Source organism: Mustelus asterias, chromosome 12 (assembly GCF_964213995.1).
Source record: "Mustelus asterias chromosome 12, sMusAst1.hap1.1, whole genome shotgun sequence".
Taxonomy (NCBI): Eukaryota; Metazoa; Chordata; class Chondrichthyes; order Carcharhiniformes; family Triakidae; genus Mustelus; species Mustelus asterias.
The window spans coordinates 50665544-50692110 of NC_135812.1; the positions used below are offsets into that span (position 1 = coordinate 50665544).

General features: G+C 43.8%; 1 protein-coding gene across 2 annotated transcripts; it reads right to left on the reverse strand.

Annotated features, from left to right (window-relative positions):
• Positions 1-1079: 1079 nt before the first annotated feature.
• Positions 1080-26555, reverse strand: rpain (RPA interacting protein). 2 transcript variants are annotated; one of them, XR_013499107.1, is made up of 8 exons: positions 26393-26532; positions 15206-15394; positions 13659-13731; positions 12867-12981; positions 11531-11594; positions 7400-7534; positions 1605-1681; positions 1080-1312 (listed from the first exon to the last, which is right to left on the reverse strand). XR_013499107.1 is itself a non-coding variant. In XM_078225199.1 (7 exons), exons 1-7 carry the CDS (start codon positions 26468-26470, stop codon positions 1283-1285), a joined length of 684 nt encoding a protein of 227 aa, XP_078081325.1. In that variant the 5' UTR covers positions 26471-26555; the 3' UTR covers positions 1080-1282. The 2 variants fall into 2 exon arrangements, 1 of the variants encoding a protein (XP_078081325.1); XM_078225199.1 differs by lacking the exon at positions 1605-1681 and having other exon boundaries at positions 26393-26555.
• Between the last annotated feature and the right edge of the window lie 12 nt (positions 26556-26567).

The following is a 26567-nucleotide window of genomic DNA, read 5'->3' on the forward strand; positions in this document are numbered from 1 at the left end:
TCCCTATCTCTTTGCAGACTTTGTATCTTCCTCACAACTTGCTTTCCTACCTACCTTTGTTCATTTTGGTGACGACATACAGCAGTGATAACCTGGCCAAATTGTGATGGGAGATTGTCCCAACAATTGGTCAATATTTTACATATATAATCCCTACAGTACAGGCAGCCATTGAGTCTGTACTGACCGTAACCCCACATTTACCCTGCTAATCCAGCTAATCAACTTAACCTGCGCATCTTTGGTGAGACATGGGAGAACGTGTAGACTCTGCACAGTCCCCAAATTTAATTGAACCTGGGTCCCTGGTGCTGTAAGGCAGCAGCAGTGTTGCTCCTTGAGAACCAACATGCAAATTCTCTGGCTAGAAGGCAGCTCCTTGATGTTTTAATTAGTATTTCCAGCCATACAAGTTGTGTGCTGCCTCAATTTTAAGGATAGGCTATCTAAACCAGAAGAGTTTGTCTCCACCCAGTTGAACAATCCCAACTGCACGTTAAAGTAGGATTTTTGTTAAAAGCTATCTGGTTATGTATTCTATATTCGTTCAACATTGAGACCAGGGGAAGCTGTTGCCACTTTGAAGGAGCTTTTGTGGATACAATGGAATTGGATGGGCAGTGAAACTGGTGGTCTAGGTTCACTTGTGGATAAGGAAGCGGGAGATGAAGTGAATTGGACAAAGGGCAGTACACTGATCACTGCTACTGCAGTGTCAGGACCTGGGTTCAATTCCCAGCTTGGGTCACAGTGTGGAGTTATTCACTTTCTCCCCATCTGCATGGGTTTCCTCCCACAGTCTGATAGACATGCTGGTTAAGTGCTTTGGCTATGCTAAATTCTCCCTCAGTGTACCCGAAAAGGCGCTGGAGTGTGGCGACTAGGGGATTTTCAGTGACTTCACTATGGAGTCACATGTTAAGTTCAAACCCAAGACCACCCAATAGCTGTCTTCAGGACTGGGGTTAAAACATTTCTAACACTAGGTCAGCGACCTTATACTTTACCTATTACTCCTACCCAACCTCATGACTAAAGCCTAATTAAGCTTACCAAGGAAGAGTGAACTTCATCCAAAGTCTTCGTATTTTTGTCACTTTTTATTGAACAATCTTACAGAAAACAAAACAAGCACATTCAGACACAAAGTCATTATATCAGAGGTAGAATACAGAATAAAGTGCTGTGAAACACAGCACAGGCTATTGCTATTGAGCTGATTTAAAATTTGAACCTAAATTGATTGTTAGTCTTGCAAGAGATCCAGGAACGCTCAGTGCAACTATAGGATAACAGACAGGTAATCACAGACCTGAAAAGAAACAAAATGGTTTAATGCAAGTTAAAGTAAACTAGTACAAAGGTAACATCTGAAAGGGATTGATTTGAAGACATTCAGGAAGTATTTTTTACATTAAACTATGCTTTACTGGTGACGCTGAAAGTATTTGGAGAGATGTATACAGAGATAGAGGACTCTTCAGATTATAAGCAATGTTTCCCTCACAAAGTCATGTTAAATTAATCAGTTAAAACTTGCCATGGTATTTATTCATGGTGAGGTGGAATTGCTTTATGCTGTGTAACAAAATGCATCAGAATACCTGATTCACAGTGACAGAGATACTGGGTTTTCATTGCAGAATATTCTCTATCAGCGAGAAGCAATTAGAGATGAAAGCTGTGAGTTATAAGTGGAAGGTTGGCAGCAATGGAAATGGACAAGGTTGCTTTAAAAAAAATTATTTATTCCTGCCAGAGAGACAGGCAATTTTTGTTACTTATCCAGCCTTGCTGAGTGCATGACTCAATAATAATGTGGGTCTATGCCATGTGTAGACCAGACAAGACAGAGGTTTCTAGGTTCCATTCTCTGAAGGGTATTAGTGAAGCAGTTAGGTTAGTTAAAAAAAGGCAACTTCCATGATCCTTTTTTCTGGTACCAGACCAGATTTAACCAACTCAGTTTCACAAGTTGAAGAGATTTGAGCTTGATCCATGGATTGTATCTTATTTCTGGAGTGGTGAGGTGGAGGAAAGAACATTTATTTAGGTGTAGTGCTTTCTAGAAACCCCTTCTACCCTCATCTGAAACTGTTTCAGACAGGAAAGACTTAATATAAAGGTCGCCCTAGCAGCGCTGAGGGAAACTGAACAAAGAACAATACAGCACAGGAACAGGCCCTTCGGCCCTCCAAGCCTGCGCCACTCATGTGCCTAACTGTACCATTCGTTTGTATCCCTCTATTCCCAGTCTGTTCATGTGGCTATCTAGATAAGTCTTAAACGATCCCAGCGTGTCCACCTCAATCACCTTGCTTGGGAGTGCATTCCAGGCCCCTACCACCCTCTGTAAAATACGTCCCCCTGATATCTGTGTTGAACCTTGCCCCCCTCACCTTGAACCTGTGACCCCTTGTGTTTGTCACCTCCAACCTGGGAAAAAGCTTCCCACTGTTCACTCTATGCCCTTCATAATTTTATACACCTCTATTTAGGTCTCCCCTCATCCTCCGTCTTTCCAGGGAGAACATCCCCAGTTTACCTAATCTCTCCTCATAGCTGAGACCCTCCATACCAGGCAACATCCTGGTAAACCTTTTCTGTACTCTCTCCAAAGCCTCCACATCCTTCTGGTAGTGTGGCGACCAGAACTGGACTCCGTATTCCAAATGTGGCCTAACCAACGTTCTATACAGCCGCAACATCATATGTCAACTTTTATATTCTATGCCCCGTCCAATAAAGGCAAGCATGCCATATTTCCTTGGGTGGATGGAGCTATTACAAGGGGGCATAACTATAGGGTTCGTGGTGGGAGATATAACAAAGAACAGTACAGCACAGGAAACAGGCCCTTCGGCCCTCCAAGCCTGTGCCGCTCCTTGGTCCAACTAGACCAATATAGGAAGGATATCAGAGGTAGGTTCTTTACGCAGAGAGTGGTTGGGGTGTGGAATGGACTGCCTGCAGTGATAGTGGAGTCAGACACTTTAGGAACATTTAAGCAGTTATTGGATAGGCACATGGAGCACACCAGGATGATGGGGAGTGGGATAGCTTGATCTTGCTTTCAGATAAAGCTCGGCACAACATCGTGGGCCGAAGGGCCTGTTCTGTGCTGTACTGTTCTATGTTCTATGCCTTCTTGACCACCCTCTCCACCTGTGCTGCCACCTTTAAGGATCTGTGGATTTGTACACCCAGGTCCCTCTATGTGTCTATACTTCTGGTGGTTCTGCCATTTATTGTATAGCTCCCCCTTACATTAGATCTACCGAAATGCATCACTTCGCATTTATCTGGATTAAATTCCATCTGCCATTTCTCCGCCCAATTTTCCAGCCTATCTATATCCTGCTGTATTCTCTGACAATGTTCATCACTATCTGCAACTCCAGCAATCTTTTGTGTCGTCCGCGAACTTACTGATTACACCAGCTACATTCGGTGGGCCGAATGGCCTCCTACTGTACTGTAGGGATTCTATGATTCACTGTATTTGAGTCTTGTTTCATGGGCCTTCCTCCAAATCAGTTATATATATCACAAACTGCAGAGGTCTCAGTACAGAGCCCTGCAGAACACCACTAGTCACAGACCTCCAACCGGAAAAAGACCCCTCCACTGCTACCCTCTGTCTTCTATGGCTAAGCCAGTTCTCCACCCATCCAGCTAGCTCACCTTTTATCCCGTGAGATTTAACCAGCCTGCCATGAGGGACCTTGTCAAATGCTTTACTAAAATCCATATAGACGACATCCACAGCCCTTCCCTCGTCAAGCGTTTTTGTCACCGCCTCAAAAAACTCAACCAAATTTGTGAGGCATAACCTCCCTCGTACAAAAATATCGCTAATGAGATTATTCAGTTCTAAATGCGCATATATCTTATCTCTAAGAATCTTCTCCAACAATTTCCCTACCACAGACGTCAAGCTCACCGGCCTATAATTACCCGGGTTATCCTTGCTACCCTTCTTAAATAACGGGACTACATTTGCTATCCTCCAATCCTCTGGGACCTCACCTGTGTCCAGTGAAAGACAAAGATTTCTGTTAGAGGCCCAGCAATTACATCTCTTGCCTCCCTGAGCAGTCTAGGATAGATGCCATCCGGCCCTGGGGACTTGTCTGTCTTAATGTTTCCTAAAATACCTAACACTTCCTCCCTTGTAATTGAGATTTTTTCTAACGGGTCAACACATCTCTCTGAGACACTACCAATCAACACGTCCCTCTCCTTTGTGAATACTGATGCAAAGTGTTCGTTTAGGATCTCACCTACTCCCTTTGGTTCGAAGCATAATTCCCCTCCTTTGTCCCTGAGAGGTCCGATTCTTTCCCCAACAACCCTCTTGTTCCTAACGTATGTATAAAATGCCTTAGGATTCTCCTTAATCCTGTCTGCCAAGGACATTTCGTGATCCCTTTTTGCCCTTCTAACTCCCTGTTTGAGTTCTTTTCTACTTTCTCTGTATTCCTCCAGTGCTCCATCCGTTTTTAGCTGCCTGGACCTCATGTATGCCTCTTTTTTCTTTGATGAGACCCACAATTTCACTGGTTATCCACGGCTCTCGAATCCTACCTTTCCTATCCTTCCTCTTTACAGGCACATGCCTGTCCTGCAGTCCTATCAACTGCTCCTTAAAAGACTCCCACATGCCAGATGTGGATTTGCCCTCGAACAGCCTCTCCCAATCAACAGCCACCAAATCCTGCCTAATCCCGCTGTAGTTAGCCTTCCCCCAATTCAGCACCTTACCCATAGGACAACACTCATCTTTTTTCATTACTATCCTAAAGTTTACAGAATTGTGGTCACTATTTGCCACATGTTCCCCCACTGAAACTTTGATGACCTGACCGGACTCATTCCCCAGTACTAGGTCCAGTATAGCCCCCTCTCGAGTTGGACTGTCAACATATTGTTCCAAAGCACCTTCCTGTATGCATTTTATAAATTCTTCCCCGTCCAGGCCCCCAGCCCTAAGCGATTTCCAGTCTATGTGAGGGAAATTAAAGTCTCCCACTACAACAACCCTATTTTTTCTGCACCTTACATATCTGTTCCTCAACTTCCCGTGGGCTGTTGGGAGGCCTGTAGTATACCCCCAGCATAGTGACTGCGCCCTTCCTGTTTGAGCTCCACCCACAGTGACTCGATACCTGACCCTTCCAAATTGTCCACCCTCTGTACCGCTGTAATATGCTCCCTAACGAGCATTTCTACTCCCCCACCTATCCTAGCCCCTCCTCTATCTCGCCTAAAACACTTATACCCCAGAATATTCAGCTGCCAGTCCTGTCCTTTTAACCAAGTCTCCGTCACTGCAACCACATCCAAGTTCCGCGCAAGCATTAAGGCTCTAAGAACAAAGAACAATACAGCACAGGAACAGGCCCTTTGGCCCTCCAAGCCCGTGCCGCTCCCTGGTCCAAACTAGACCATTCTTTTGTATCCCTCCATTCCCACTCCGTTCATGTGGCTATCTAGATAAGTTTTAAATGTTCCCAGTGTGTCCGCCTCCACCACCTTGCCCGGCAGCACATTCCAGGCCCCCACCACCCTCTGTGTAAAATATGTCCGTCTGATATCCGTGTTAAACCTCCCCCCCCTTCACCTTGAACCTATGACCCCTCGTGAACGTCACCACCGACCTGGGAAAAAGCTTCCCACCGTTCACCCTATCTATGCCTTTCATAATTTTATACACCTCTATTAGGTCACCCCTCATCCTCCGTCTTTCCAGCGTCTGCCCCTATCACGTCTGTCTTGCCCGTGATGCTCCTTGCATTGAAGCAGATGCACTCCAGACCCCCAGGCCCACTGAGGTCATCCTCCCCCAGAATGCTCTTCCTCTTAGATAGCCTTGTCTATTATTTAAAATAACTGCTGATGTTAGAAGTATTTGTATAGATGAATATTTCAAATACAACTTGTCTTTAACTGAATAAAATGCCCGTAACACCTTACAAGAGCATATCAGACAAAAAAAAATCACACCATGCCAAAGGAGACATTAAGACATGGTCAAAGGGATGTGGAGCAAGTACGCATGTGTGCGAGAGAGAGAGCATGCACAAGAGAAAGCAAGACAGGCATTTCCACATAGTTTAGGACCTTAAGAGCTGAAGACCAGGCTGCCAGTGGTGGTCTGAAGGAAACTGGATGCAAAAAAAGCCAGAACTCTGGGAACACAAAGGTCTTGGAGGGCTAAAGGGGGTTACTGAGATAAGGACTTGCAAGGCCAGAGGGGGAAGTTTAAAATCAAAGTCTTGATGAAGTTGGGAGACAATGTAGATTAGTGAGCATAGACTTATGGATGCACAAGTCCAGGGTGAATTTGGATAATGACAGCAATGTTTTGGATGAGCTCAAGTTTATGGAGATTGGAAGATGGGAGGCTGACCAGGAGAGAACTGGAATAATGGAATCTGGAGGGGAGAAAAAAAAGCCTGAATGTGAATTTTAGCAGCAACAGTTTAAAATAGGGGCAGAGATTGGTAACAGGAGGTCATGATCTTAGTAATGGAGAGAATGGGTGCTCAGAAACTCAGCTCAGATAGCTCCAACCTCTAATAGTAATCAGGGAGAGAGAATGGAATTTGTGGCTAAGAATGGGTATAAAGATAACAGCTTCAGTCTTTCTAGTGGTCAACTGAAGGGAATTTTGACTCCCCGAAGCTGGAAGTCAGAGAAGCAGGTGGTGGCGTAGTGGTATTGTCACTGGACTAATCCAGGAACCCAGGGTAATGTTCTGGGAACTTGGGTTCGAATCCCACCATGGCAGATGGTGAAATAAAAATCTAGAATTAAAAGTCTTATGATGACCACAAAACCACTGTCAGTTATCATAAAAACCCAACTGGTTCACTAACGTCCTTTTGGGGAGGAAATCTGCATCCTTACCTGCTCTGGCCTACATGTGACTCCAGACCCACATCAATGTGGTTTACTTTTAAATGCCTTCAGGAACGGGCAATAAATCCAGCCAGAGCACAGATATCCCAACGAACGAAAAAAAAACACAAGGGCAGTGGAGGGCTGAAATTGGTGATACTGAGGTAAGAACTGAGTGCCCTCAGCTTACACAATGAGTTTTCGGCTGATGTTACTGAGAGGCAGTGTTGATGAAAAGCAAGCAGGGAGACGAGGGTTGATCCTTGGGAGACTCCAGAGGTAATGCTTCAGGCGCAGGAAGAGAAGTCCTGATAAATCCTTAACAGAGCGGCACCTGCATGTTCAGCTAGTGAATGGACAACTTTGCAATAACACTAGCAGAGCAGTTTAATGCTGAAGTCCCATCTTTACCCAAAAGCTGAAATGCTGCTACATATCATTTTAGCGTGATAGGGGCAGAGATTGGTAATAGAAGGAGGTAAAGCTTCACACTCACCTGACAGCTCATGACAAGTGTGGGTTCTGCTTCCATGCCGGTTACCATAGAGAAGATTGGACAATGTGCACAGAGAGTACTGTGCTCAGTGACACCGTGCTCAAGAAGGGCTCGAAAATGCTGCACCGTCGCCTCCTGTAAACGAATAGGTGAAAACATTCAGCATTTCAACAGACTGAAGCTACAATGGGCTGACATCATATGCTCAACAGTAACTAAAGAGATTCCTCTTTCTCAAGGTGTGCCCTGTCCACAAACAAGAGAAACCCACCCTGGCTGCTCTCACCCAAGTGTTAGCGACATTGCTATCAAGCAACAATTAGCACTAATTACCTGCTCATTGGTGTTCAATTTGAGTTCCATCTGAATGATTCAACTCCAGACCTCACTGCAGTTCAAAAACTGACAAGACCTGAACTCCAGAAGCAATATTCAATCAAGTTTGCAAACAAGGAGCTGTGGTTAAACTGGTGAATAGGGGTCAGGAGAACATCTTTCCAGTGGATGGACTCATACCTGGAAGACGGTATTGCTGTTGGAGACTAATCATTTACGTCCAGGGCATCTCTGGAAGTACATCTTGGGGCAGCAACTTGGGTTCAATCATCTTTAGCTGCTTCATTAATGACCTTCCCTCCATCAACTTAGAGTGGATTTGTCCACACATAGAATAGAATCATAGAAACCCTGCAGTGCAGAAAGAGGCCATTTGGCCCATCAAGTCTGCACCAACCACAATCCCACCCAAGCCCTACCCCCATATCCCTACATATTTCCCCGCTAATCCCTCTAACCTACGCATCTCAGGACATTAAGGGGCAATGTTTTAGCATGGCCAATCAATCTAACCCGCACATCTTTGGACTGTGGGAGGAAACCGGAGCACCCGGAGGAAACCCATGCAGACACGAGGAGAATGTGCAAACTCCACACAGACAAGCCGGGAATCGGACCCTGGTCCCTGGAGCTGTGAAGCAGCAGTGCTAAGCACGGTGCTACCCTGCTGCCCACACGATGAAGTGTTCAGCTCCATTTGCAAATTTTCACAGATCTGTGCTCACAATCAGACCTGGATAACATCTAGGCTTGATAGCTAAGAGGTAACAACTGCATCACCAAAGTGTATTGCAACAACTATTTCCAACAGGTAAGATAAGGTAAAGCCGCCATTGTCCCAGATGACCATAGGCTACTCTCCCTTTTGAGGGGGATAGTGGTGATTTAACCTGAGGATCACCACATCTCAGGCAAGGGGCAAAGTTGAGTAACCCCAGTATGGGAATTGAACCCACGTGGTTGGCGTCGTTCTGCATCACTAACCAGCTGTCCAGCCAACTGAGCTAACTGACAAGAGACAGCCTAACTGATTCCCCTCGACATTCAATGGATTTGCCATTGTTAAGGCTCCATCAACATCCTGTGGTTGCTCCTGTCTGGAAACTAAACTGGACCAGTTTTATAAATGTCATGGCTACAAAAGCATGTCACGGGTTGGGTATTCTGCATCAAGCAGCTTCCCTACAACTCCTTAAAAACCACTCTATCACAAGTAGAAGTGTGATAGAATCCCAACAGTGCAGAAGGAGGCCATTCGGCCCATTGAGTTTGCACCAACTCGCCGACAGAGCACCTTAACCCCATGCATTTACCATAGCCAATCCACTTAATCTACACATCTTAAGACACCAAGTAGCAATTTAGCCTGGCCAATTCAATACAACCTGCACATTTTTGGACTAGGAGAGGAAATTGGAGCATCCGCAGGAAACCCACGCAGATACGGGGAGAACGTGCTAACTCCACACAGACAGTCATCGAAGGGTGAAAACTTGGTGCTATGAGGCAGCAATGTTAACCACTATGCTTGGATGGCTGTTCATATGATACAGAAGACACCTTTCAGGATTGCACTTGACTAGCATTTCATCCACTAGCTAAACATTCAGTTACTACATCACTGGCTATAGTGATGGGCAGCATGGTGGCACAGTGGTTAGCACTGCTGCCTCACAGCGCCATGGATCCAGGTTCGATTCCTGGCTTGGGTCACTGTCTGTGTGGAGTTTGCACGTTCTCCCCGTGTCTGCGTGGGTTTCCTCTGGGTGCTCTGGTTTCCTTCCACAGTCCAAAAGATGTGCAGGTTAGATGAATTGGCCATGCTAAATTCTCCCACATTGTACCCGAACAGACACTGGACTGAGGCGACTAAGGGATTTTCAGAGTAACTTCATTGCAGTGTGAATGTAAGCCTACTTGTGACTAATAAATAAACTTTAGTATGTCCTGAGAGGCTTCTACTGCAGCACCTCCCAACCCTGAAACCACCAACAACTATAAAGACATTGCTAGAGGGTGTTCCAGTCCTGACTGCCTCTCCCTATCCCGCCAATGGGCCCCCATTTGCCATTCTCCTGAAATCTCTGTAACCGTGGAATTCTAAGAAATTCTCAATTACCCGCATACTTGGCAGTGAATCAAATGTTCCTCAAGCTCAGAAGCCATGAGCTGAACATGGAGCAGCTGGAGTCACTGCAGATGCAGAGTTATCCAACACACATGAATTGTCGTGGCAATTCCCGCATAGAACAAAACTTGCAGGAAACTGGTCTCAGCTGTTATCGGTGCGCTTAAAAAATCCCTTCAGAACTGAATACTCCGATTATTTAAAGATTTACAATTGCTCCTTGGAAATTCAACCCACATATATGCTAAATTCTAACTGTGACCAAACCCTGCTGCCACTCTATGTACACAATACCCTCAGCTGCCTGTGTAGCAAATATCAATCTTTTACAAACACCGTAGTTGAAGCTAGTCAATCAGCAGCCAGGAACAGCAGTTAACACCTACTTAGATACCCACGTTCAGTTTATTAACTGTTAATTGTCACAGGTTTAGGGGTCATTTACTATTATTTACTATAACTATTTACCCACTCTATCATTTTCACCAAATTCCCACTGTCACCTTGATAAAAGCGACTCCTGTTAGTTCTGTGCACACAGCTCAGAGAAATGGAAGCAAATGGTTTCTTGACTGAAATAATTCATGCAGCAAGATTATAGTGAGCATTCAAAGTGTTTCATTAAGACAGAGATTGGATTGGTAGTACCTTAGCAATCAAGTTAGCATCCTAGGCCCCATCATCTTCAGTTGCTTCATCAATGACCTTCTCTACATCATAAGAACAGAAGCGGGGTTGTTTGCTGACGATTGCATAATGTGCAGCACCATTCACAACTTCTTAGATACAGAAGCACTCCATGCCGCTATGCAGCAAGACCTAGACAGCATTTTGGCCTCGGCTGATAAGTAGCTTTTGTGCCACACAAGTGCCAGGCAATGACCATCTCCAACAAGAGATAATCTAACCATCTCCCCTTGACATTCAACGGCATTACCATCGCTGAATCCCCACTACCAACCTACTGAGGGTTACCATTGACCAGAAACTGAACTCGACCAGCCATTTAAACCCTATGACCGCGAGAAGAATTCAGAACAGGGAATTCTGACGCAAATAACTTGCATCCTGACCCTCCAAAGCTTACCCACCATCTACAAGGCACAAGTCAGGAGTGTGATGGAATATTCTCCAATTGTATGGAAGAGTGTGACTCCAAAATCACTCAAGAAGCTTGATATCATATAGGGCCAAGCAGTCTGCTTGATTAGCACCAATTTAAACACTCACCCTGTCCACCATCACTAGCAGTGTGTACCATCTACAAGAGGCACTGCAGCAACTCACCAAGGCTCCTTCAATAGCACCTTCCAAACCTGTGACCTCCACCACCTCAAAGAACAGGGCAGTAGTCAAAAGGGAACACTACCACCTGAAAGCTCCCCTCCCAGACACACATCGTCCTGACTTGGAAATATATTGCCATTCCTTCAGTCACTAAGGTAAGCTCCAAAAACCCCATTTCTAACAGTACTGCAGGTGTACCTACACCAGATAAACTCTGGTGGTCCAAGAAGACGACTCACCACCAATGACTCAAGGACAATTAGCAAAGGGCAGCAAACGTTGCTTTACTGATGTCCACATCCCATGAAAGAATAAAAACGAAAGTATGTGCTGACATGGATTGCAAGCCCAGTAAGAGAATCAGAATGTAAGAAACTTACCCTTGTATTAATGAACATCCCACACTGGCAAGTTATAAAGTCACTGCTGACATTCAGGTAATTTCTGTAAAAGGAAAGTAGCTTTTGTTGCTTTTTGAAAAACAAAGTCTGGTAGCAGTAGGCACAGCAAATTGTAGCCAAATACATGTTCTATTGCTTTCAACCAATTCATCACACAAACCAGCCTCCCATCCATTGATACTGTCTACACTTCCCGTTACCTCGGAAAAGCAGCCTGCATAATTAAAGGACCCCGTGCACCCTGGACATTCTCTCTTCCATCTTCTTCTGTCAGGAAAAAGATACAAAAGTCTGAGGTCACGTGCCAACCAACTCAAGAACAGCTTCTTCCCTGCTGCCATCAGACTTTTGAATGGACTTCCCTTGCATCAAGTTGGTCTTTCTTTACACCCTAGCTATGACCGTAACACTACATTCTGCTCTCCCTCCTTTCCTTCTCTATGAACAGTATGCTTTGTATGTATAGCACGCAAGAAACAATACTTTTCACTGTATACTAATACATGTGACAATAATAAATCAAATTCAAACCTTCCCCCTCCTCCCTTTAATTCACATACAGTTCTAAGCTCAATATCTGTCTATGAAGCCCTTCACCAAAAGACACTTCACAATGTCAGGCCCCAGCTCACCTGATCAGAATCAATGGAAAAGAGTCACATGACTAACACTGACCCCTTTATTTTGTACCTACACCCAATATCTATCTGCTCTGCAAAACAGACACTCGTCAAATTAAATTACAAAGATTCTCATTATAGAGAAGCAAGACAAATTCAGCAGAATAATCGGAAGTATAAATGTTTAATTTGTACAGTTCACATTGGTTTCTCTCCAGCACCTCTCCTGCAATCTTTTAAATGCTTTAGAACTGTTACATTAGGAAAGCAGCAATCAAAGTAGATTATTTAGCCACCCAGCCTTTTCCAGCATTCAATTTGATCATGGTTGATTCTACCATATCTCCATCCGCCCGTGATTCTGTAAATTTTAATACCCCGATCTGACAAAAATCTATTAATCTCAGTTTGAAATTTCCAATTGACCGTCAGCAGCTTTGTGAGGAAGATTTCCTTCATCCTTTTCATGAAGAATTGCTTTCTGACATTTCCTGATGGTCAATGTATCCTGTCCAAGGTCCCGTGCCAAAATTAGAACAGTTATTCTAAACAGGGCTCACTGGGGCTTTATAGAACTCAAACTCTAACTTAACTTCAATCCCTTTGTATTCCAGTCCCCTCAAGACAAATAACTGTAAAGAGAGTCAGGAAATCAGCTAAAGATCCAATTCACAGCCCGATTTCAGCATACTCACCTGTTACAAACAGGGCATATGAGTCTGTCAGGAACATCAAATCCATCAAGAATGGCATCCAAACAAGCTTCATCGAAACGTAAGCTTGCTTCGTACTCCTCTATTATGGCCTGTTCTACAAGGAAAATAGCAGGCATCATTTAAGTTTAAAGTTTATTTGTTAGTGTCACAAGTAGGCTTACATTAACACAGCAATGAAGTTACTGTGAAAATCCCCTAGTCGCCACACTCCGGCGCCTGTTCGGGTACACTGAGGGAGAATTTACCATGGCCAATGCACCTAACCAGCACGTCTTTTGAACTGTGGGAGGAAATCGGAGCATCCGGAGGAAACCTTCGCAGACAAGGAGAGAACGTGCAGACTTCGCACAGACAGTGACCCAAGCCGGGAACCAAATCAGAGTCCCTGACGCTGAGAGGCAACAGTACTAACCACTGTGCCACCACTAACACTAGAATAAAATAAATGCCTATGACACAAATGAGCACTGTAGTATGTGAATGTCAGTGCTGGTGTGATGCCAGGTATGTAAGCCGTACGTCGCAATGGCTAGTGCATCATATTAAACAGCACGTCTCTTCGGCTGTTAGTAACAGACCATACCAAACCAGCTTATGCTTCAGAAATCCAAAACATAGCGTGGGATTTTCCACCTCTGTTTTTCATCAAGTGGGTTTGGCGATGGAAGCAGAAAATCCCACAAGAAGTCCAAATTGTATTTCGTGCCTATTATAACAATTTATGTCAGTCTTCTATGACATTTAGTGCAGAGGTATGGTTTGTAGTTTTACCTTCGCTGAGGAGCTCCTGTTGAATTTCCTCAAATTCTGCCAATTCATTTATATCTCCCAATGTATTCAGAATCTGAGAAGCAAATCAAACCACAAAGATATCACTCCACTGGTGGATTTCTAACCAAGTAAATACTCCAGGAAATTGATTAATCAGAACAGAGGTTGCTGGAGGTGAGAATGAGGGGTTTGTCGTATGACAAGAGATTGAACAGTTTAAGTCTATACTCTCTGGTATCTTTAGAATCTTTCCGTGCCTACCCCAGTCCAACGCCGGCATCCCCACATTGAATCTAGAAGAATGAGGGGAGATCAAATTGAGGTATACAAGATGATAAAAGGTATGGATAAAGTAGACATGGAGCGGATGCTTTCTCTTGTGGGGCATTCTAGGACAAGAGGTCATAGTCATAGAATCATAGAAACCCTACAGTGCAGAAGGAGGCCATTCGGCCCATCGAGTCTGCACCGACCACAATCCCACCCAGGCCCTACCCCCACATATTTTACCCACTAATCCCTCTAACCTATGCATCTCAGGACTCTAAGGGGCAATTTTTTAACCTGGCCAATCAACCTAACCCGCACATCTTTGGACTGTGGGAGGAAACCGGAGCACCCGGAGGAAACCCATGCAGACACGAGGAGAATGTGCAAACTCCACACAGACAGTGACCTGAGCCGGGAATCGAACCCAGGACCCTGGAGCTGTGAAGCAGCAGTGCTAACCACTGTGCTACCGTGCCGCCCCATAGTCTTAGGATAAGGGGATAAATTTAAAACAGAGTTGAGGACAAACTACTTCTCCCAAAGGGTTGTGAATCTGTGGAAGTCGCTACCCCAAAGTGCAGTGGATGCTGAGACTGAGTAAATTTGAGGAGTTAGACAGATTCTAATTGGTAATGGGTTGAAGGGTTATGGGGAGAAGGCAGGAAAATTGGGATGAGGAGCATATCAGCCATGATCGAATGGCCCAATTCTGCTCCTATATCTTATGAAGGGGACATTGTAAATATAACTATGCCAGTTAATTTTTTTATATAAAAGGCCGAGAGAGCATGGAGCATATATCCAGAAGATGATGGGTGCAGAATCAATTCAGGCATTTCAGAAAAAAGAAATAGCAAGGGCGAAGGAGGGCAGGGAATGGGCATTAAAATCATTTTAAAACTGTCAAGGCCAAAAGCAATAAAATAATTAGCCTCCAGCTATTTCCAGGTTGTCGAGAGTTGGAACTAGAAAACATCTGGGTAATATGCATATCAGATCCATTCCAATCACAACATTGCAGGAGGGTGCAATTAGAGTGTGACAATTTTTCACTAGAGTTTCCATTATAAACGTAGACACTGACATTTATAATGAAAAGGTTGGCAGGACATCTGCAGATGCAAGATTTTGATGACATTACAAAGATTATTCCTTTATCGATTATATCAGGAGGTGCTATCCTGTTTAATTTAAGATTTGCAACACAATTTCAAAATATACCAAATTAAAATTTAGAATTAGACCCCACCATCAAAAGGGTGCCGAGATGAACAAACCTCTATTAAGCTTCCCTTCTTCCACAGCGATCGGAAATCTCCATCTAGTGCCTTCAGAGTTCTCCATTCTTCTTCCATCACCTCTTGCACGAGCAAGGGTCCATTCGAGCTGCAGTTTGGATTCTCTCCCACATGCCTGTACCTGTCTAACAGCCTTTCCCGGCTGTTCTTCAATCTTTCGATGCACCTCTAGTGAAACAGAACACGGGGAAATGAAAGTTACTGTAGATCATAAAGGATAAATATTTCTCTCTCCAATTTCCCAGCAAAGATATAGGCACTACTTATTGCTAAATATTTGTTCAATCTTTCCATATTTAAAAACAAATTCTTATTTTAACACATTCTGTTAAGAAGAAAGGCCAAAACACATTACATCTTGTTTCAAAATCAAAGAAAGATCTTTGATTTGTACAGCATTTTCCACAATCTCAGAGCAATCCAAAACACTTTGAGGGAAGGTCTTTCTGAATTATTTCTTTTGCATTTTACTTAATTGAAAAGAATGTCCTGCTCTTCCACATTAATACAATAGTTTGATTGAAACCAGCTCACCTCTCTCAATCTATTTACATTAAGATCCTCTTAGCCACCTCCCTAGACTGAAATGAAACACTCCAAGAGGCTTAGAATTATCAGATAGAAAATATCCTCAATGCCAAAGCTGGCACTGGTCAGATTGACACATTAAGGCAGCCTGTCTGCTCCTGTGATTTCGGCGGAAGTGAGGTATACCACGACACCTTTTGAAGATGAGCAGTTAATTCTCCTGAATCTGGTCAACATTCCTCCCTCAACAAACACAAAAATAGCAACTAATTTTTCATCTCAAATGCTGCTATCTGGTGTCTTTTCCACAGGACTGCTGCCACAATTCTGTGCACTTTGATAGTAATTTACTGTATGACGTGTTGAGATTTTGGTAAGATAAGGTACTCTTACAGGTACTCTACATTTAAATTTTTCTCTTTACAAGTGAGGCTACACAGATACATTATGGCCATCAAACCCATGAGGTTAAACATTCCAACTCAACATTAAAGAGGGACTTTTAAAATATCGAAGTCAGTCTCAGGGCTTTGAAAAGGAACTTTCCTTAGTAGCGCTGAACTATAAGGGATAGCTGTGACAGACTACATCAGTTAAACAGCAAATGACCATTGGATAAGAATGGTTTTACTCCTTGTTCTTCCCCAAGATATTGACTCTTTTCTCAGGTGGTTCCATGGACACTGGTCACCTTCTGATACTTCACCCAAGGAGCTTTCACTCAGGTAATCCTTCAAAGATTTAAAAGCATGCTTCACAATTCTGAGCTCCACATTACAAAAACGATAAAGGAGCATTGGATACAAAAAAGATTCACAAGGACGATGACACCAGAACAAAGAGGGTAGAATTATAAGGGAAGCTGGAAGATGCTATGGCTCTTTTCTCTACAAGAGACTAAGAGGTGGTCCTCCCACTCGCTGACTTTCCTGCTCACCACTTCTCTCCGAGATAACTCACGGCTCCTCTCACCCTTTTGCTTTCTCCTCTCCCAAGTCCTAGCTCACAGCTTTGGGATAGGGAAGTGGTGAGTAAGAGGATATGGGAGCAGCAGGCAAGTAGAAAGAGTTAGCACTTCTTCATATTTTAAAAATGTATTTTACTTTAAAGTTATTTCATTTACAAATATACGAATTTAGGAATATACGGTATATCAACTAATGGACTACGGTATAATTTTTTTGCTGGGTAGGTCCTACAGAACCCACAACTCTTACATTAATTTAATGGGAATATCTGATTTGGTTCAGTATTTAAAGTTACACTTTTCAAGAACATTAAGTGAGGAATTACTTTAGTAAGAGACAGTCTGAAGATCAAGGCTAATACACGGGTACTTGCATGTTATTTTTGTCACAAACAGACATGTGAAGGCTAAATGTTAGAAATTCAAAAGCAAAGCTGTAGCATTGATAAGATTGCACAGTGCCACTCCAGAAACTACTGTCCCAGGGGTGAAGCTGATGACAGAATTTTAGATCCTTTAGCATTCACTATAAGGGGCACAGGGTAAAGGAAATTATGATGGTCTCTGCTTAAAGGCGAAGAGTCCTAATTCTTGTCTGGTGAGGCAGGAAAACAAATCGATATTCTTAGACACACCAGATGAGCTTGGTCACTGATGTCGGCAAGTGACAGGAATTTCCCCAGAAATTTGTTAAATAAAAACATCCTGATATAGGGTATTGATTGAAATTGTTTAGCTCTTCCTTCTGTCTTGTGCATAAGACATGAAAGAAGTCATCAATTGTGTAAATCAAACCTTGCTTTCTACTTATTGAAAAGTTGACCTTGTGGGACTGAAACATGGATGCTACAGGTCATATGACTTGCAAGTTGGCTACAGCTCTGGAAACTTCCAACAAGAGGACAAAACTCAACTCTCAACCTTGTGGAATCTCACACGTATCATTGTGTGGGCCCTTAACAATCAATGAAACCAAGTAGCAGCAGATTGTTTGTCTCCTCAGCCTGGACTTGTAACAAAACAGAGAGCCATCAAAACTTGCTATACCCGCAGATGGGCTAATAGCCACTATCTATCTCCAAAAGTGAACAATAGATTTTGACCAGAAACACAGAAACCGATCGTTAACCTGAAACAGATTCCTCAATGGGAGACACCACATGACCATTGGAAAATTGGAAAGCTACATTCCTGGGCGCCCAGGGCAGTCTGCTGTTAACATCCAGCCTATCAAAACAAAAGCAGGACTCCAGGCTGACAGCAAAGCCTGCTTCAAGCCTACACCTCCTCGAAGTCTGATTCTCTGGAAGATTCCTGCGATAGCCTGTAGAGTCATAGAATCGCAGAGTGCACACAAAACCCTTTGGCCCATTGAGTCTGCACCGACAATAACTAGCACTAAAGTCGCGTGAATCCCATTTTCTAACACTTCGCCCATATCCCTGAATTTTACGATATTTCAAGTGTTCATCCAAATACTTTTTAAAGGTTGTAAGGTTTCCTCCCCAGGCAGTGCATTCCAGATTTTCACCATCCTCTGAGTGAAAACATTTTTTTCTCAAATCCTCTCTGAATCTCCAGCCCCTCACCATAACACTATGCCTCCTTGTGATTGACCCCTCAACCAAGGAGAGCAGCTGCTACCTATTCACCCTGTCCATACGCCTCATAATCTCATACACCTCAATCACATTCCTCTCCCCCAGCCTTCTCCAATAGTTTCACTACCACTGACATCACCTGTCTGTAATTAGAGTGAACTGAGTCTCTGTATACCAATGTCAACTTACTGCATCATTACCAACTATGAAGGAATTCAGCAACTCCTGCTTTCAGCTAGCTGAACCTGCCAGAACTTTAATTTGCACATGAAGGAACCCTCAATGGACTCTGACATTCACATGACTTAATATCCATATTTGTTTTGTTTTAAGCTATGCCTAGTTGTAAAACTATTTTCTTTCCCATCTCCTTCTTGTGTGCATGTAGTTGTGATGACCATCCCTGGGTTTGAATGTATGAATAAACAATACTTCTGAGTTAACTGACTTCACAAACAGAGGCTTTGGGGAAATACACCACAGTCTATTTCAAAAAGTTAAAAGACCTGTTTATGGACAGACAGCAAGTTCACTTTGTTTCTCTCCTCTGTCTGGAACACATTGTATAGAGTTCATTTAAAATGTGGTTTAATTAACTGCCATGTAATTCTGGGGATTTCACCTAATTTGCCTTTCGATGGTGTAGATTTTATTAGGAAATAACTTCGTTGGGGATGAAGTAGGTCATCGCCGGTGAGTTCGGAAAACGCCACTGAGACAATTTAAGTTGTACAAGAAAAGGCAAGTGCCTGAAGTCAAATTCATAATTCCAGTCACCTCACCACAAAAATTACTATTTCAACTAAAGATGTGGCCATAGAGTCAAAGGGCCATCCAAATTAAATGTGCAGGCAAATCATGAACAGGGTGTGGCAGAGCAGATAGTAACAGTATTAAAAGCTAATGATGAAATGAAGGATATAAATGCTTTGAATGAAAGTGGCACAGCAGTACCAAATGCTGACAGTATAGAACCGTGTGGAGGGATACCTGTTCTTAAATGTAAAATGATGAAGCGATCATTCTTGCAAGAAGAATTAAAAGCATAAGAAGTGTAAGCAACAGGAGGCCATTCAGCCCTTTCAGCACACTCTGCCATTCAATGAGATCATGGCTGATTATCTATTTCAATAATATTTTCCTGCACTCTCACCATACCCTTGATGGTTTTCATATAATCCTATTGTGCAGGAGGTGGCCATTCGGCCATCGAGTCTGCACCAACCACAATCCCACCCAAGCGCTATCGCCATAATCCCATGCATTTACCCTAGCTAGTTCCCCAGGCACTAAGGGGCAATTTAGCATGGCCAATCCACCTAACCCGCATATCTATGGACTGTGGGAGGAAACCAGAGAACCCAGAGGAAGCCCAAGCAGACATGGGGAGAACCTGCAAACTCCACACAGACAGTGACCCAATCCAGGAATCAAACCTGGATCCCTGGAGCTGTGAGGCATCAGTGCTAACCACTGTGTCACCGTTTTAATATTTTTTGACTGTTTCTGTTTATTATTAAGTATCATCATAGAATCAGAGAACCCCTACAGTACAGAAAGAGGCCATTCGGTCCATCGAGTCTGCACCGACAACAATCCCACCCAGGCCCTATCCCTGTAATGTCTACATATTTACCTGCTAATCCCTCTAACCCTCATGTTTACCCGCTAATCCCTCTAATCTGCGCATCCCGGGACACTAAGGGGCAATTTAGCATGGCCAATCAACCTAACCCGCACATCTTTGGACTGTGGGAGGAAACCGGAGCACCTGGAGGAAACCCACGCAGACACGGCGAGAATGTCCAAACTCCGCACAGACAGTGACCTGAGCCAGGAATCGAACCCAGGTCCCTGGAGCTGTGAAGCAGCAGTGCTAACCACTGTGCTACAGTGAGGGTTAGGTTGATTGGCCATGCTAAAATTGCCCTTAGTGTCTTGAGATGAGTAAGTTAGAGGGATTAGTGGGTAAATATGTAGGGATGTGGGGGTAGGGCCTAGGTGGGATTGTGATCGATGCAGACTCGATGGGCCGAATGGCCTCTTTCTGTACTGTAGGGTTTCTATGATTCTATGGTTCTGGAGGTTTTCTGGCATGTCATTTCCTCTGAGGCAGGATGGTGTTTATCTTGCCACTCTCGAAGGGCGCTGACAGGTTTATCATTATTGGATGGTTCTGCGTTTTCCCAAAGAAAAAAATGGATCCACTGTTGGCCTGTTGCAGACTTTAATAATTCTGGATGGTGTGGAATAAATTCTCTAATATGCTCAGAGCTGCCACCCAAACTATTATCAGAGGCAGAACCAAAGGGCCTCCTGTAATTGTCACGGATTGCGGCAAGGGAGCCAGTTGAAGGAATGGATGGCATTGCAACCTTTCAAACTAGTAACTAGATGGTAATGCTCAAACACCAAACAAACAAAGTAAAAATGGTCGATAGCTTCAAGGTTTTAGTGTCCAGATCACCAACCACCTGTCCTGGTCGTTGCATGCAGACACTATAGGTAAAAAAGCCCACCAATGCCTCTACTTTCTCATCAGACTTTTGAATGGGCCTACTGCGCATTAAGTGGATCTTTCTCTGCACCCTAGCTATGACTGTAACACTACATTCTGCACTCTCTCCTTTCCTTCTCTATGAATGGTATGCTTTGCCTGTATAGTGCGCGAGAAACAATACTTTTCACTGTATACTAATACATGTGACAATAATAAATCAAATTTATTAATTTATTCATTAATTTGTTAATAAAATAAAATTTTAGCATAAATATGTGGAGTAAAAGGATGAGACGTGAAGGAATAGGGCCTATAAAAGGTGAAGGCGGGAAAGTCTGTACGGAACCAGTAGAAATGGCAGAGGTGCTCAATGAGTATTTTGCCTCGGTTTTCACAGAGGAGAAGGACCTGGGTGGATGTACTGCGGGCATGCTGTGGACTGAAAGGATTGAGTATGTGGACTTTAAGAGGTTGTGTTGGAATCTTTGAATGGCATCAAGATAGATAAGTCGCCGGGTCCGGATGGGATGTACCCCAGGTTACTGTGGGAGGCGAGGGAGGAGATCGCAGAGCCTCTGGCGATGATCTTTGCATCGTCGATGGAGACGGGAGAGGTGCCGGAGGATTGGAGGATTGCAGATGTGGTTCCTATTTTCAAGAAGGGGAATAGGGATAGCCCAGGTAATTACCGACCGGTGGGTCTAACCTCACTGGTTGGTAAACTGATGGAGAAGATCCTGAGGGACAGGATATATGAGCATTTAGAGAGGTTTAGTATGCTCAAGAATACTCAGCATGGCTTTGTCAAGGGCAGATCGTGCCTTACGAGCCTGGTGGGGTTCTTCGAATATGTGACTAAACACATTGACGAAGGGAAGGCGGTAGATGTGGTTTATATGGATTTTAGCAAGGCGTTCGATAAGGTCCCCCATGCAAGGCTTCTCGAAAAAGTGAGAGGGCATGGGATCCAAGGGGCTGCTGCCCGGTGGATCCAGAACTGGCTTGCCCAAAGGAGGCAGAGAGTGGGCATAGATGGGTCTTTTTCTAAATGGAGGTCGGTCACCAGTGGTGTGCCCCAGGGATCTGTTCTGGGACCCTTGCTGTTTGTCATTTTCATAAATGACCTGGATGAGGAAGTGGAGGGATGGGTTGGTAAGTTTGCCGACGACACGAAGGTTGGTGGGGTTGTGGATAGTCTGGAGGGATGTCAGAAGTTACAGAGGGACATAGATAGGATGCAAGACTGGGCGGAGAAGTGGCAGATGGACTTCAACCCAGGTAAATGCGTCGTGGTCCATTTTGGCAGGTCGAATGGGATGAAGGAGTACAATATAAAGGGAAAGACTCTTAGTACGGTAGAGGATCAGAAGGACCTTGGGGTCCGGGTCCATAGGACTCTGAAATCGGCCCCGCAGGTGGAGGAGGTGGTTAAGAAGGCGTATGGTGTGCTGGCCTTTATCAATCGAGGGATTGAGTTTAGGAGTCCGGGGATAATGATGCAGCTATATAAGACCCTCGTCAGACCCCACTTGGAGTACTGTGCTCAGTTCTGGTCGCCTCACTATAGGAAGGATGTGGAAAAGATTGAAAGGGTGCAGAGGAGATTTACAAGGATGTTGCCTGGATTGAGTGGCATGCCTCATGAGGATAGGCTGAGGGAGCTCGGTCTTTTCTCCTTGGAGAGACGAAGGATGAGAGGAGACCTAATAGAGGTGTATAAGATGTTGAGAGGCATAGATCGGGTGGACTCTCAGAGGCTTTTTCCCAGGGTGGAAATGTCTGCTACGAGAGGACACAGGTTTAAGGTGCTGGGGAGATGTTAGGGGTAAGTTTTTCACACAGAGGGTGGTGGGCGAGTGGAATCGGCTGCCGTCAGTGATGGTGGAGGCGAACTCAATAGGGTGTTTTAAGAGACTCCTGGATGAGTACATGGAGCTTAATAGGATGGAGGGTTATAGGTAGGTCTGGAAGGTAGGGATGTGTTCGGCACATCTTGTGGGCCGAAGGGCCTGTTTATGCTGTAGTTTTTCTATGTTCTAAATCAAAAGAACCCAAGTATGGTGACTGAAGGAAATAAACACTAGATGAGGGTCCATTTGGAACAGTGAACTGACGCAAAGCACTCTCAGCCCCAAAATTTTGAATTAAATATGATGCTGTAGATTCATAGACAGAATAATTTGGATATTGGTGACTTGAACATCAAAAGACAAGCAGACATGGAAGAAAACTGAGATCAAGAGTTAAAGCCTGGACAAGTGCTCTAGAGACTGAGGTCAAAGGAAACCGCTGAATCCAGAGTGTAGAAAGGGATATGATAGGAGATTTCATTTCGGATCGTAGTTTACATTCACCAGGTAGTTTGCCAGCAATGTTGTTCTTGATAAAAGTTAACCAGACTGAACAAATGATGAACCTTTGTGCCCATCATAAATATCATCCCCAGGTCCAGACAGCACACAATCCAATACAGGCTTTCAAAAGTAACATGAAGAATGCAAAGCAATGGTAGATTTTTTTAATGTCTGTGGACAAACTATACAGACTATGCAAAATGAAAAAGGAGATTTTTGTGGAGACTGAAGTAAAGTAAATTAGCAAGTTGTAAATTAAACGCTCGCTAAACCGGACTTGAAATTTCAATTGTCACATTCAGATGGTTGTTATGGGTTAAGCATTATAATTTTGCCAAGGCAAAATACTTAATGGTGAAATGCAGCAACAGAGGAAAGAATGTCCCTGTACAGTGTGTAGTATGTTAGGTGTTAACATATTTACAATATTGTATTTTGATAGTGTTATGGAAAATAATTACCACCGTATTTTCATTTTTAGGGGGACAGGAGTTAAATGTGAGACTTTATAAGATGGTTATATTTTAAATAGCCTCTTTCAATTAAGGATAAAACAAGGTTGCTAGAATGGGGGATGGTGATCATATCAATCCTACCCAAAGACAGGCCTCTGTGATCTACAATCAAAATCTATTGAAGCAAGTTATGCCTTGAGACCTAACTTTATTGCTACCTATCAGCCAGAAGCATGGCACAAAGTAAAGACTTGCCAAACAATTAGCATCCTTTTCCCCTGTAGCACACATTATTGAGATTGTTTAAAATTTGGCATTCCTGTGTTTGGCCTGACAAGATTCAGCAATATTCTAGTTTTGTATTACCAAGCGGCCATATTAATATGCTACCAAAATCCCATAAACTCTAACCTTGTGAAAAAACAGTGTGTTCTATCTTATTGATTGCTTTTGAAAATCCAATACACTACATCCACTGGTGTCCCCTTCTCTCCTCTGAAAGTTATGACCCACAAAACTAATAGATTTGTCAAATAAGATTTCCCTTTCATAAATCAGTGTTCACTCTACCCAACTATATTATGACTACTCTGTTACTAGACATGTTATAATAGCGTATAGCAACTGCCTGTGTTTTCTTGTTCCTTTCTTGAAAAAGAGAGTTTTATTTGCTACTTCCCAAACCACAGTGCCCAACATAAAAAAAGTTATTACTTTTGCTAGTACTGTCTTTACTAATATGAATCAATTTAAATTCTTCACTAGATCTTTGGGTCTTTGAGTTTTTTTTGTCTTCTACTGGAGACAGGTTACTTTCAAAGTTCTTTTGCAGACAATTTGAACACTCCAAGGTCCCACAAACAGAGACGCTAAGCAGTAGTTTCTATGCCAGGTATAGATTCCCCACTTCAATTGAAACAGATACTAGTTATATTAACAATAGATAAAATGCAAAATGTTATTTATCAGCAGTTATGAACATTATTTTTCATATACATTAATTCATTGATGCTTTACTACTTAATCATCCTGTTCTTACACCAAAAAAAATCATATTTAACAATTGGGGAAAAACTGACAGCAGCCCAAATAAGGTCTCCTATCCTCCAGTGTAATAATGATAAAGCAATCTTTAGTTGTACTGCAGAAGTGCACATCTCAAAAATAGTAAGAAAACAGATAACCCATTGGTATTAGTCAGCTTTAAACAGAACAGGGCAGTCTGACAAGATGCACTTTGCCTGATGGCCTGAGTCCATACAAATGGGCGGCATGGTAGCACAGTGGTTAGCACTGCTGCTTCACAGCTCCAGGGACCTGGGTTCGATTCCCAGCTTGGGTCACTGACTGTGTGGAGTTTGCACATTCTCCTCGTGTCTGCGAGGGTTTCCTCCGGGTGCTCCGGTTTCCTCCCACAGTCCAAAGATGTGCGGGTTAGGTTGATTGGCCATGCTAAAAATTGCCCCTTAGAGTCCTGAGATGCGTAGGTTAGAGGGATCCGCGGGTAAAATATGTAGGGATATGGGGCTGGGGCCTGGGTGGGATTGTGGTCGGTGCAGACTCGATGGGCCAAATGGCCTCTTTCTGCACTGTAGGGTTTCTATGATAGTCATGAGACCATTTTGAAAGAAAGCTTTGCATTATATTATGCCTTTCAGGAGCTCAGAAGGATCCAAACTAACTTACAACCAAGGTCACTCTTGCAATGTAGACAACATAGCTGCCAATTTGACTGCACAGAGTTTGTGGAACCTTACCATGTGTTAATGACCAGATAATGTTTTTGGTATCACTGGTGGAGGGATGACTATCATACAGGACTTTAGGGAGAACTTTTCCTCTTTGCATACTGTTGTGGGATATTTCACATTTACCTAAAAGCACAGATGGGATCTCAGTTTTGCATTCCATGTGATGAATGGCACCTCCAACAGTGTAACACTCCTGTGGTACTGTGCTGGAGTGTCAGCCTAGCTTTGTGTGCTTAGGTCTATAGAGTGGAACTTGGATAAAGAATTTTCTGTCCCAGGTATGAGAAGTGCCACTGGCCTGCAGCTGCCACTAAACCTACAAGGCCAGAACATAAATAAAGTGCTCAGGCTCTCAGAGCTTCAAGCAAACAGCAGAGATAACATTTCCAAAATTCCTCCTAACACAAGTTAAAAGGAGACATTTCCAACAGTGTCAATTACCAAAGGCCTCTACATGTTACCAGTCCTGGCATATTAGCAACATGGTAGGAAATTGTCAGAGTAACAAAGTGAATACTCGTGTGGTACAGTGTGGTGCCCAGGAGGAAAGGCAGGGCCACCTGCCTCCATGACCCACTTGCTCAAGCCGGTCTTCCACCATCTGCTCCATCGTCCCTGCTCCTTACCAGGCCTGCCCAGCCTGAGCACAATGGCGGGTTTACCCCACCTCCTCAGCCTCATCTCTCCCCTTCTGGGGAAATGTGGAAGTTTCAAAACAAGAGTACTCCCATTCAAGAGAGTAACGAGGACTTGATACCAAAACATTGAATATATTCAAGAGATAGCTGGATACTTGGGGCGAATGGGATCAAAGGTTATGGGGGAAAAGCAAGATTAGGCTACTGAGTTGGACCATCAGCCATGATCGTGATGAATGGCAGAGCAGGCTCCTGGCCTCCTCCTGCTCCTATCTTCTGTTTCCTTCCCTCAGAGTATGGCTAGCTTAGCTTAGCTCTGAAATGCTGCCTACCCCTATAAACTTCTTCTCCTATTTCCCACCGGTCTCTTACCCTCCTGTACGTCTCCTTCCAGGGGACAGGACGACCTTGGCCTTTATAGAGCGCCCTATGCCTGCAATCCGCCTCCATCCTCCCTCTGAGCTCCGGGACCTCAGCCTCCAACCGGCGCCATTGCCGCTCCCCCCCCACGCAAGCGCAGTACCGTCACGCCGGAGCTGCGCAAGCG